At 39.4% G+C, this 14,540-nt stretch overlaps 1 protein-coding gene across 1 annotated transcript in view; it reads left to right on the forward strand.

Annotated features, from left to right (window-relative positions):
• Window positions 1–684: 684 nt before the first annotated feature.
• LOC110523644 (erythrocyte band 7 integral membrane protein) overlaps window positions 685–14,540 on the forward strand; it is a 29,089-nt gene continuing 15,233 nt past the window's right edge. Inside the window, exons 1-2 of the mRNA XM_021602527.2 lie at window positions 685–842; window positions 4,376–4,485. Of these exons, the coding sequence (XP_021458202.1) occupies window positions 779–842; window positions 4,376–4,485 (174 nt within the window). The 5' untranslated portion in view covers window positions 685–778. The remainder of the gene's footprint in view (window positions 843–4,375; window positions 4,486–14,540) is intronic.

Raw genomic sequence — 14,540 nt, forward strand, 5'->3', positions numbered from 1 at the left:
GCAATGCTACCAAATACTAATTTGTGTATGTACACTTCTGACCCACTGGGAATGTGACAAAATAAATAAAAGCTGATATATATTACTCAATACTATTATTCTGACATTTCACATTCTTAAAATTAAGTGGTGATCCTAAGTGACCTAGGATAGGGAATTTTACTTGGATTAAATGTCAGGAATTGTGAAAACCAGATTTTAAATGTATTTTGCTAAGGTGTATGGAAACTTCCGACTTCCAACTGTAGCTTACTTACTACTTGTGTTTTTCTTATTTTATTTATTGTGTGTTTTTGTTCTACCTTATGCTATTTTTAGTACTTCATTGCTGTTGATTACTGCATTTTTGGTATTAATGCAAGAAAGGCAATTCATTGTACTTGCTCAAGTGACATTAAAACTTGAAACTTGATATATTAAAACCCTCCTAATATTTATGTGTGTAAAACCCAAATGAGGGGCCTCAGCGCTTAAATCATGTTTTTTTAGCAACTGTCCTCCAAGAGTTGCCAAATAATGCAGCTGGGTCATTTTCCTTTTCAGCAAGCCAAATTATCGGGCTACATCATTTGTTGTTATAAAGCCACGTCATCATAGTTTTTTTGTGTGTGTGCTTGACCCAGTAGGGGGTGACAAAGTGCATGAAAATGAAGTGAGATATGTCAGTACATCCCCCAGAGGACGTCTTATCTTGTGACACAAACACGCTCATTTGCATCAACACACATACTCGACTGAAGCGACAGTACTGAGGTCAGTGACTGAACTGTATTTTACAATGGAGGAAGACGGCAAAGAAACCATTTCAATTAGAGAGAGTAAAAGACGGGAACGTCAAGCAGGTAGGCCTAATCCAGTTTATTTACTTAAGTCTGCTGATATCTACATTTGGTCATCTTTAGTTGGTCAAATCAACACATGACCAAAGAAAGCAGTGGAACAGAGACCCACCCTACAAAACACCGTTGTGGTGTGCGACGCACGCACGCATTATGTATCAGACATAATGGTTAACTTACGTTTTTGTCACATTACAATTTTGCATTCAATACAGTTTGCCTGCAGTGTTGGGCAGTTGCCTAGTTAGGCTATTTGCCCAACGTCGATTTGCCAGATCAAATTCAGAATTCAGTGTTATAGTTAGTATCATAGCCCAGCATGGTCTCGTAGACTAGACTTAACATAGTAAACGTAAATCTGCTATACTCAAATGAGTATATATGGTGTTCACCCATAAAATTATTATTTCATTCAATGTTTATGTTTGCATCAGAAAAACAATAGTCCAAACCCTATGTCTCTAGGAAGTGGTCGCTTAATTTATACAACCGGTTAACAAAATATTAAAATAATGATAGACATATTTTCATAAAAAAATATTATTTTGATAATTTATTCATATTATTTCATCCTTCCACAAGAAACAAAGCAAATCTATGGTTGCTACCCAAGCCGTCTGGTCGTTCGTTCTATTGATTCGGTTGCCAGAGACGCGACCCAATCGTTCAGTCTTTTTGTTCTCTTTCTATCGACGCGACCCAGTCGTTCGTTCTAAATGTTTCATTGTCATATTGGCTGGCAACATTCTTATCCCTTGCTTGTACAGGTTTAGGGTTAATTAGGCATTTCTGAATTTAATTCAATTCAATAATTGAATTGGAATTAAAGAGCAATTTGCATCTGGGCGATTCTATGCCAGCGGGAGCTGAAAATATTTTTGGTATCTCAGATTGTTATGGGAATTCTCACATAGAAACTTAATTGGGAGGAAGGATGTTTGAAATGGTTTTTACATCATGATTCTTTACAGGATGCATGTAACGTAAACTCACTCACTTTTGTACATCCCCTCGGTCTGTACAATTGACCTTATTTTTGAGCCCCAAAAACGTAATACTTTCAGATCAGCTGTAATGTCAATACCATTGTAAAGCACAATTTCTCCCTTTTCCAAAAGAATCAATTACATGACCTAAACGCTGCCCGTTCTGCATGATTCAACAAGGTAATGAGCCCCGTCGGGTCTTTTTAAAAATGCGAAGCGAAACTAATGTGTGATAGTGAGAAGGAGAGATGTTGTGTGGGAAAATTGCTTTTTTTCACTCGATCTGTCCTACTTATCACCTTATCGCCTTTAAAATGTAAATAAAACACTATAAAGAGTTTATATAATGTGTCATTACATACCTATTTGAAGGTTTGTGTCGAATTTTAATCGGGTTTTTCAGGCGGTGCTAAAGTGATCTTATAAGTGAACAGCGGCTTTGAGAATGATGATCGCATGCAATGATGACGCAAAAAATGACTAGGTATCCCCCCCTTACCCCCGTCACTGTTCATTTCTTGTTTTTAAAGGATGAGAGAAGTGCTACACCTGGTGAAGAGAGATTGTAAGACAGAAATAGTTGCTTTATGCGTGCTGTACGTTACGACATGACACGTCCCGATGTAATGGAGGGTCTGTTTTTTCAACTTTTCTCCAATACTTTAGAGCCATTACCATGTCGATCAACGCTTGAATAGAAACCTAGTTCACACCCCCGATTTTGAAGTCAACACAGTCGCTACAGTCCCATTAGTTTTCTTTGTAGCCTCGTTTGAATGTTGCGGTTGCGCACATTTGTATGGAATGGGGTGAGTTTACGTTAGTCAGTTGTACAACTGAATGCATTCAACTGAAATGTGTCTTCTGCATTTAACCCAACCCCTCTGAATCAGAGAGGTGCGTGGGGCTGCCATAATCGACATCCACGTCTTCGGCGCCCAGAAACAGTGGGTTAACTGCCTTGCTTAGGGGCAGAACGACAGATTTTAACCTTGTCAGCTCGAGGATTCGATCCAGCAAACTTTTGGTTACTGGCCCAACACTCTAACCTCATGGCTACCTGCGCCCCAAGACCCCATGATCTGTGATCTGTACATGATACAGATTCTGGAGTATGTCACATTAATGTATTCAACATTAAACATATTAATATTAATATTTCCAAACTATCCTTTTGATTTAGTTTATTTTAAGACATTATTTGGAACAATATACTCTACATGTACATCACATTTCCAAAGTGGGGTCTCTGCTAATTCTGGAGGTATGATCAATTTTATGAACATCAACAGAGAATGGGAAAATGGATTCACAGGGAACTCCCTTTGCTTGTGACTTAAGGAATATGCAATCCTAAAAGAGAGCTGTGATTGGTTAATGATCTATAATGTCAATTTCTATGTATAAAATGGGTCATATCATTAAAAGAACCAGAGAGCACACTCTGGAATTTTGACATGTATATTGTTACAAATAATGTTAAACCAAGTTGAGATTTTATTTTTAATATTGAACAAATGAATGTGAAAATGTGTATTTCAGAATCTAGACATGCTCCATATTTGAGAGAATGCTATAAGGATTATAATGACACCAAGTTGTTGTCTGTATCATGTACGGTTCACAGATCATAGGGTCTTACAGGAGACATAGGTCTAAAAAGGTTCAAAAATTGCAACTTTCATCATGATTTTCTCCCCCAAAAATGGGGATACAAATGTAAAAAGCATGTTAAACATCCTTCCTCCCATTGAAGCGCCTATGTGAGAATTGTCAGATCAATCTGAGATACCCAAAGTATTTTCCGCTCCCATTGGCGTGAAATCACTCCACTCAATTCAGAATTGACCCAACCCTGCTACAGTAGTGGTGTATCCCCCCTCATGTGAATGCCAAGGCTTGTAATGTTACCATTGTAAATCATCTGAATATTATGGTATACAGTATCTCTGTAGTTTGCATGTGATTCTGATACAGGTAGGTAGGTTCCTTTTGAGTATGTCAGGGGAATTAGCTACTTGTTCGATAGCTAATTAGGTAGGTTTAATTCAACAAGTAAAGCTTTAGCGCTGTTTGCATTAACCAAATTTAATTTGAACAGTTGCTCAGTGGATAAACTTAATCTCTTCTAGACTGTTTATTTTCATCCTAATCTAACAATAATCTGATTGATTCATTGTTGTGGTAGGTGGTTCAGGGTGTGAATTTAGGGAAAGGTTAGTGTGATATCCCAGTCATCTGGATTGGATGCTTTCGGATTGGATGCTTAACTTGAGACACATGCATATCTGGGTATTACCAGCAGTTCTAAAACAATTTTCAGCCTAATTGTTTGTAGCCTAGGTACAGTAGCTGATGCACAATTTCAGCTACATAAACTAGACTTGGCAGATCACAGAAGAATACGGATGAAACATTTTGAAGAATGATGCTACCAGAAATGCATGATGTGGAAGGGGCTGCTCTTGGGTTGGCTGGGATGTGAGAATGTACATTTTCTGTTTGCAGTTATATTTCACACTGTTGGTATGTTTTTGTATTGTCTTTCAGCCTTGGAGAGCCCAGATATTGGTATTGGCTTATGTGGGTGGATCATTGTCGGATTATCCATCCTTCTGATGCTCGCGACTCTGCCTCTCTCCATATGGATGTGTATTAAGGTACAGTCATTACCTGTACATCTACACAAGCTGGATGGTCTGTGAACTGAGAACTGGTTAGGGGTGTCATTTGTGTGAGTCTATTTATTCTGTGAATTGATCGCGAACCAGCATGCTTCTAAATGGCCTTTCTCTCCTACTCATGATGCAGCACCATCCGTCAAGGTTGTATTGTTAGATGTTTACACACTTTAAACTAGGAACATATAGAAAAATAACTGCTAGATGTGTCATAATGGCCTGGAAGTTAGCTGCAGTGGGAGCCAAATTTGAAATGGATTACACTGATTACATGGAGCATGGTGGAAAGAAAATATGATTTAAATGGACTGTATTTTTGGAAGGGCTGCGTCACCATTCATGTAATACATTAAATATTGACATCTCATGATAGTGGGAAGCTGCTTTATAGTTTTTTGATGGGTCCATTCTTGGCAGCCCTGGTGTGAAGGGGAGGAATGGCAGAGCAGACCATCAAATAACCCTAAATATCTTTATGTGAATCTTGGAATGAGAATTTCAGAGGACCAGTGCTTCTATAGTGAAAGAACATCTCAGATCTGTGCCATTTGGGAGTGATGTGGTTAGACTTGCCTACATTCCGTTGTTTCCTCTTCAGAGGGCAACAGTGTTGTGTATTCATGGATGCCAAAATATTTGACCAAGATCATTTCTCTTTTGTCTTTGTGTTTTCATAATTTCCCTTCAATTCACAAGTGGCTGAATCTCACCAGATAAATAATCTGAGCGAGGGAAACAGTGCCCCTATGTAGCCCATGTATCTGATGCTATCTGGAAAAAAGAGTATGACATGTTGCCACCGTAGAATTTGATTGATTGATTGATGCCAGCAAGCATTTGCCTCCCTTGATTAAAAAAGTATAAAATTATTAGCCAATCAGCGTTGACTTGAGCTCAACAGTGGGTTGTCCAGGCACTGTAAAATGACCCCCAAGGGAGGCCTTCACACCAATCAAATCACATCTAAAGCAAAATGTAATTCTTAGAAAAAAGTGTCTGTTTCTAGTCTGCTTGTGTTGTCCTGCAGTAGCTAGCTTGCTAAATATGGCCTTTTGCCATTGATTTGAGATGGTGATTTGGACTTGTTGTTTTGACTAACAGTATCTTTACAGGCCAATGATTATGATGGCGATTCTGATCTAACCATAAAGTCATATATTGTTCCACTGGCCTGAGATGATTCAATAAGTTCAATATATAGCCTAGATGTAAAGTTGGTTTTACAGTCACTCATTCGGACATTCAACAGACATTCATCAGGCATTCAACAGGCATTCATCAGCCATTTAAAATGGTAAAAATCAATAACTAATTCACAAACATAAAAATAGATATGGTTTATTCTATTTATGTCTAGAATACTTTTACAACCTTTGTTTTGAATAAAAATTCCAGTTTTGATTAGATGGAAATACATAAAATCTTTAAAATGCTATTTAAATCTTTATAAATCAATAAATACTTCACAGTTTGTCACAAACATCAAAGTAAGTATGATATATTCTATAAGTGTCTAGCATACTTTTACAAGCTTTTGCTTTGAGTAATAACTAATTCCAGTTTTGATTTGATAAAAATACATGCAATTTATAGATGCCATTTAAAGCGATATAAATCAATAACCAATTCACCGTTTGTCACAGAATCATCAAACTAGGTATGATTTATTCTATAAATGTCTAGTATATTTTTACAACCTTTGATTTGAGTAAACATTCCACTTCTGATTCGATAGAAACACATAACCTCTATAAAATGCCATTTAAAGCTGTATAAATCAATAAAATTTTCACTGATTATGACAGAATCAACAAGCTAGGTATGATTTATTCTATAAATGTCTAGCATACATTTACAACCTTTGTTTTGAGTAAAAATTCCAGTTTTGATTTGATAGAGGGCATGTAGTTTGACTAGAGGGCGTGTGGTCAAACTTCTAACGAGTCTGTTATACCCTATTAGAAGGGCCCGGGCATAAAATTCTGTATCTTCAGTCAAATTCAATTAGATTACAGGAAAAAACTATGGGATTAAGGGGTCAGGCTTGACTAACAAAGAAGACAGGTGGATGGATCAAGAGGACCAAGACAACCAAGAGGATCAACATGAACATTCCACAGTGGAGATAAGGAAAACTAAGAGTGACACACACTACCGTTCAAAAGTTTGGGGTCACTTAGAAATGTCCTTGTTTTTGAAAGAAAAGCAATTTTTTGTCCATGAAATAACATCACATTGATCAGAAATACAGTGTAGACATTGTTAATGTTGTAACTCACTATTGTAGCTGAAAATGGCAGATTTTTTATGGAATATCTACATAGGCATACAGAAGCCCATTATCAGCAACCATCACTCCTGTGTTCCAATGGCACGTTGTGTTAGCTAATCCAAGTTTATCATTTTAAAAGGCTAATTGATCATTAGAAAACCCTTTTGCAATTATGTTAGCACAGCTGAAAACGGATATTCTGATTAAAGAAGCAATAAAACTGGCCTTCTTTAGACTAGTTGAGTATCTGGAACATCAGCATTTGTGGGTTCGATTACAGGTTCAAAATGGCCAGAATAAATAACTTTCTTCTGAAACTCGTCAGTCTATTCTTGTTCTGAGAAACTACGGGATGCTGGCCTTCTAGGCAGAGGTGCAAAGAAAAAGCCAAATCTCAGACTGGCCAATAAAAATAAAATATTAAGATGGGCAAAAGAACACGGACACTGGACAGAGATATGGCTTTTTCTTTGCTACCCTGCCTAGAAGGCCAGCATCCCGGAGTCGCCTCTTCACTGTTGATGTTGAGACTGGTGTTTTGCGGGTACTATTTAATGAAACTGCCAGTTGAGGACTTGTGAGGCGTCTGTTTCTCAAACTAAACACTCTAATGTACTTGTCCTCTTGCTCAGTTGTGCACCGGGTGTTACGTCCGTCGTTAGTGGTAGAAGACCGGACCAAGGTGCAGCGTGGTAGGCGTGAATTTTCTTTATTAATGTTCCACCAAAAAAACAATAAACAATACAACAAACGTAAAGCTTCAGAGTGCAACACATGCAACAAACAAAGACAAGATCCCACTACCTAAATGTGGGAAAAAGGGCTGCCTAAGTATGATTCCCAATCAGAGACAACGATAGACAGCTGCCTCTGATTGGGAACCACACTCGGCCAAAAACAAAGAAACAGAAAACATAGAATGCCCACCCAAATCACACCCTGACCTAACCAAATAGAGAAATAACAAGGCTCCCTATGGTCAGGGCGTGACACGGGGTCACTCTTTCTAAGTTACCCCAACATTTTTAACGGTAGTGTACATGTATACTGTGTAAATATATATATACTAGCATAGGTATTGAAAGATACCAGGGGTGGATAACAAAACAAAACACAAATATAAGAAGTGGACGGTACATGTTTTGTTTTTCGGCTAATACATGATGATTTGCCTCTGAACTGTATGTGAACCGCTCCGCAATCTACTTGCACTAAGCATTCAAATCTAGGACAAAACCAATTTTTTTAATGAAACAAATATCAACTGGCCAAATATCAACTCTACATAATTCAGCAGGCAGCTGTGCAACTACCACACATAATACCTATTATACCAGTGTATAAACTACGTCACCTACATAGGTATTACCAAATCTCTTTCAATTCACATTACTTGTAGAAATAACTATTTGCAAACCTTTAAAAAAGTCCAGAAAGACAGTGGTCTTTGAAGGGTATTTATACTTTAAAATATATATTTTATGTGAATGTATGTGGATGAAAGAATTCTGCCAGTGTTTTAATGTCCTAGTTTCATATTTTTTTCTTTACCTCCAACTCTATGTATCTAAGTGAGCCTGTGAGGAGCTTGGGGATCAGATTTACCATTAGACCCATTGATCAAACGTATAACAGACAGACACTGCTCAAAAGGAGTTGTTTGTGATATTTACACTCAGTTGCCACTTTATTAGGTTCACCACCTTATTCACGAAAATTAAATTGCTCCTACATACACTAAGTCCCGTGGTCTTGGCTTGCTAGACACTAAAGCATGCGGAGAAGTATTCAGGTATTCTGTTACTGTTTGTTGGACTTTAGAATGTGCAAAATGACAGCACAGTCGTTGATGGTCTTAACTCAGAAAAGTTAAAACACTTGTACTGACTGTAATAAACTCTAACAGTCTATCTCCTTTCCCAGTTTCATCGACTGTTTTGAATTCACACTGTTCCAGAAGCAAAGTTCACTGTTCACTAATAAAGTGACCCCTGAGTCTATAGACTTTCCAGAATATGTTCTGGGAATACCCGGGGTATTAAACATTTGGCTGTAAGTGTTGAACAGCTGAATCCATTTTTTTTTTTTCCTTTAGGCAAGTCAGTCAAGAACAAATTCTTATTTTCAATGACGGCCTAGGAACAGTGGGTTGTCATTGCACTGTTCAGAACGACAGATTTGTACCTTGTCAGCTCGGGGATTTGATCTTCCAACCTTTCGGTTACTAGTCCAAAGCTCTAACCACTAGGCTACCCTGCCGCCCCCTCAGGAGATAGTACCATTCAGCTTGAATGGAGATGACAAAGAAGGACTTCAACAAAGCCAAAATAGAAAATGATTGGAAGGGGCCTCTTTGCTGTTAAATTAGAGAAGTATAAATAAAAAAATGACTGTTGTGTCATGTAACTGTTGCACTAAAAATTGTAATAGAAAAAATCCTACCTATTTTGATGATTATGTCATAATCAGTGAACACGTTATTGATTTATACCGCGTTTTCTATCAAATCAAAACTGGAATTTGTATTCAAAACAAAGGTTTCAAAAGTATGCTTGAAATTTATAGAATAACTCATATCTAGTTTGATGATTCTGTGACAAACGGTGAATTAGTTATTGATTTTTACATTTGGAAATGGCTTTTGCCGAATGTCTGTTGAATGTCCGAATGTATGAATATAAAACTAACTTTACCTCGGTCCTAGATGTAGCCTAGTACGCTCACGTTGACTATCTTGCAAACTTAGCTGGTTCATTGTTGCCCATGCCAGGAAATTAGGCTAGCAAGCGTTTTAGTTTAGTAGCCTATGGCAACAAAAACTAAAAGTGTACTGTATGACAGAGACATAGACCGTTTTGCCAACTTGAAAAAGAGAATGGAATTAGCGTTCACAATTAGGGTGAGTCAAATGTTTTTACTCTTACCACATACACACAGACAGAAATCAGTACCATGGCTAGCCACGTGAAATTTAGCAACATTGATTGGACTAAATTGTCTTTAAGTTAGTTTTCACTGTATTATAGCCTAGTTGATTTGATGATGTTTAAATTGTGCCTGTGGTAATTCCGTGGTTCAATCAGTAGTTGTTTATAGAAAACATGAACTTGCTGGACCATGCTGTAGGTCATGTAACTGTTTGTTACATGCAATATTTGCTTTGTGGACTTTGGACAGATGTTGTTCTCTGGGTCTGTGATGATACAAACTAATGTGTAATTTAATTTATTCCGCCACTGTGTGACTGTTGTCTCTGCCTTATTGTATGTCACGGTGGTGTATTAATGATTGGGTTATAGAGCAAACAACGCAATTATCACAACCTAGGTTGTAATATGTTCTTTTTACTGACTTGGCTTGGCTTCCCCAGTGATTTTACCTAGGCACCGGTTCTGAAAGTTGAGTAGGCAAATATAGACAGATGTGTGCCTTTCCAAATCATATCCAATCAATTGAATTTACCACAGGTGGACTCCAATCAAGTTGTAGAATCATCTCCAGGATGATCAAAGGAAACAGGATGCACCTGAGCTGAATTTTGAGTCTCATAGCAAAGGATCTGAATACTTATGTAAATAACATATTCCTGTGTTTTTTTATTTGTAATACATATTTTTAATACAAAAAAAAAAAGAAAAAACCTGTTATTGGGTATTGTGTGTAGGTTGATGTGAAAAAAATTATATTTAATACATTTTAGAATAAGGCTGTAACGTAACAAAATATGGAAAATGTCAAGGGGTCTGAATACTTTTCGACCCCCACAGTTGAAAGAGCATGTCAGAGCAGAAACTATTCCATGATGTTCAGGGGACTGTCCGTATCTCTGAGAGGGAATTCTGATGAGGCACATATCTGAGGGAGTGTATAAAACTATTTCTAGAGTGTTGAAAGTTTCCAAGAGCACTGTGGTGTCCATCATTGGGAATTGGCCTGACAGAAGCGACTCCTGAGAAGAAGTCACAGGACTGCACGCCTGGACTGCAAAAAGGCATGTGAAAAATTCTGAGAGCATAAGGCAAAAGATTTTATGGTCTGATGAGACAAAAAATGTACTATTTGGCCTGAATGCAAGGCGCTATGTCTGAAGAGAACCAGGCACAGCTCATCACCCGTCTAACACCATCCACACCGTGAAGCACTGTGGCGGCACCATCATGTTATGGGGATGCTTTTCAGCAGCAGGGACTGAAAGATTAGCAAGGATACAGGGAACAATGAATGGAGCCAAATACAGGTAAATCCTTGATGGGAACCTGCTTCAGAATGCAAACAACCTTAGACTGGGATCGAAGATTTACGTTCCAACAGGACAGCCAAAGCAATGCTAGAATGGCTTCAGAACAAGACTGTTAAAGTCATTTAGTGGCCCAGCCAAAGCCCAGACTTGAATTCCATTGAACATTTGTGGAAAGACTTTATGATTGATGTTCATCACTGCTCCCCCATCTAACTTAAGAGTTTTTGAGAAAGTCTGCCAGGAAGAATGGGAGAAAATACCCATGTTGTGCAAAGCTGATACAGATACCCAAGACGATTCAAAGCTGTTATCGCCGCCAAAGTTGCTTCTACAAAGTATTGTCTCAGGGGTGTAAACTAGATTTTGGTATTTCATCTTCAATACATAAGTAAAAATCTTTCAAACATTTTTTCACTTTGACATTATGCGGTATTGTGTGTAGATGGGTGAGAAAAAAACAACTATATAATCCATTTTGAATTCAGGCTGTAACACAACAAAATGTGGAATAAGTCAAGTGTAACGATTGTCGTCGGGAGAAGGAGAAGAGGACCAAAGTGCAGCGTGGTACGTAATTCATAATAATTTTAATAAAGATGAATACTGAACAAAAACAACAAACCGACAAAGGAACAGTTCTGTAAGGTGCAACAAAAAACACTAAACAGAAAATAACTACCCACAAATCATAGTGGGAAAACAGGCTGCCTAAGTATGGCTCTCAATCAGAGACAACGATTGCCAGCTGCCTCTGATTGTGAACCATACCAGGCCAAACACATAGAAATAGAAAACATAGAACACAAAACATAGAATGCCCATCCCAACTCATGCCCTGACCAAACTAAAATAGACACATAACAAAGGAACTAAGTTCAGGACGTGACATCAAGGGATATGAATACTTTCTGAAGGCACTGTAGTGGTAAACTTGAAGAACTTGGACGTCTTGGTGAAGTGAAATGATTTTGAACGATACAATGTAGCCTAACAACATTGCTCGGAAACAGCACAGATGTGAGATTTGCTTCACTATAGAAGAACTGGTCCTCTTACATTTTTGTTACAGGTTGCATATCAAAATATTTCAGGGCATATCGAATGTTTTGCTCTTCCCATAACAGTCACGCCAAGCACAGGGTTACTAAAGATGCATGCACAGGGTTACTAAAGATGCATGCACAGATTCCTTTTAAAAATATGGGCCTAACAATGGGCCTCAGGATCTCATCACGGTATCTCTGTTCATTCAAATTGTGTTCATTGTTCGTAGCTTATGCCTGCCCATACCACAACCCCACCATGGGCAACTCGGTTCACAACGTTGACATCAGCAAACCACTCGCCCACACAAGGCCATACACGTGGTCTGCGGGTGTGAGACCGGTTGGACATACTGCTAAATTCTCTAAAACAACATTGGAGGCGGCTTATGGTAGAGAAATAAACACTCAATTATCTGGCAACATCTCTGGTGGACATTCCTGCAGTCACCATGTCACTTGCATGCTACCTCAAAACTTGACACATCTGTGGCATTGTGTTGTGTGACAACTGCACCTGTTTAATGTTCATGCTGTTTAATCAGTTTCTTGATATACCACACCTGTCAGGTGGATGGATTATTTTGGCAAAGGAGACATTCTCACTAACAAGAATCTAAACAAACTTGTGCACAACATTTTCAGATCATGAAACCTGAAGCCAACTTGTTGCATTTATATTTTTGTTCAGTGTATATATTTAATGTAGTTCATGAATGGTGACACAGACCTTCCGAAAATGCATTTAAATTCATATATTTATTTTTTCCGTCCCTGCTGCATGTATTCAATGTATTCCATTTCAAATTTGGCTCCAAATGCGGCTAGTTCAGGGGGTATTGTGACGCATCTGACAGTTCCCTCTCCGTATGTTCATAGACTTTACATATGATATCTCAATTACCAGTGTAGTGAAAAGTTAGTCAAAAAGGGGAGAGGGGGCCTCCCAAGTGGCGCATTGGTATAAGGCACTGCATCGCAGTGCTAGCTGCAAATCAAATCAAATCAAATTTATTTATATAGCCCTTCGTACATCAGCTGATATCTCAAAGTGCTGTACAGAAACCCAGCCTAAAACCCCAAACAGCAAGCAATGCAGGTGTAGAAGCACGGTGGCTATGAAAAACTCCCTAGAAAGGCCAAAACCTAGGAAGAAACCTAGAGAGGAACCAGGCTATGTGGGTTGGCCAGTCCTCTTCTGGCTGTGCCGGGTGGAGATTATAACAGAACATGGCCAAGATGTTCAAATGTTCATAAATGACCAGCATGGTCGAATAATAATAAGGCAGAACAGTTGAAACTGGAGCAGCAGCACGGCCAGGTGGACTGGGGACAGCAAGGAGTCATCATGTCAGGTAGTCCTGGGGCATGGTCCTAGGGCTCAGGTCCTCCGAGAGAGAGAAAGAAAGAGAGGAGAGAATTAGAGAACGCACACTTAGATTCACACAGGACACCGAATAGGACAGGAGAAGTACTCCAGATATAACAAACTGACCCTAGCCCCCTGACACATAAACTACTGCAGCATAAATACTGGAGGCTGAGACAGGAGGGGTCAGGAGACACTGTGGCCCCATCCGAGGACACCCCCGGACAGGGCCAAACAGGAAGGATATAACCCCACCCACTTTGCCAAAGCACAGCCCCCACACCACTAGAGGGATATCTTCAACCACCAACTTACCATCCTGAGACAAGGCTGAGTATAGCCCACAAAGATCTCCGCCATGGCACAACCCAAGGGGGGGGCGCCAACCCAGACAGGATGACCACATCAGTGAATCAGCCCACTCAGGTGACGCACCCCTTCCAGGGACGGCATGAGAGAGCCCCAGTAAGCCAGTGACTCAGCCCCTGTAATAGGGTTAGAGGCAGAGAATCCCAGCGGCTGCACCGCTAGAGATTCTGGATTAGAGTCCAGGCTCCGTGCCGGGCCGGGAGCAGTGCACGCTGACACGGTCGCCAGGTGTACGGTGTTTCCTCTGACACATTGGTGTGGCTGGCTTCCGGGTTTAGTGGGCATTGTGTCAAGAAGTAGTGCGGCTTGGTTGGGTTGTGTTTCGGGGGACGCACGGCTCTCAAACTTCGCCTCTCCCGAGCTGTACGGGAGTTGCAGCGATGAGACAAAACTGTAACTACCAATTGGAAACCACAGAATTGGGGAGGAAAAAGGGGTTAAAAAACATATATACACTACAAGGCCAGCATCCCGGAGTCGCCTCTTCACTGTTAACGTTGAGACTGGTGTTTTGCGGGTACTATTTAATGAAGCTGCCAGTTGAGATGGCTGTTTCTCAAACTATACACGCTAATGTACTTGTCCTCTTGGTCAGTCATGCACCGGGGCCTCCCACTCCTCTTTCTATTCTGGTTAGAGACAGTTTGTGCTGTTCTGTGAAGGGAGTAGTACACAGCGTTGTATGAGATCTTCAGTTTCTTGGCAATTTCTCGCATGGAATAGCCTTCCTTAGAACAAGAA

Source organism: Oncorhynchus mykiss, chromosome 5 (assembly GCF_013265735.2).
Source record: "Oncorhynchus mykiss isolate Arlee chromosome 5, USDA_OmykA_1.1, whole genome shotgun sequence".
Classification (NCBI taxonomy): Eukaryota; Metazoa; Chordata; class Actinopteri; order Salmoniformes; family Salmonidae; genus Oncorhynchus; species Oncorhynchus mykiss.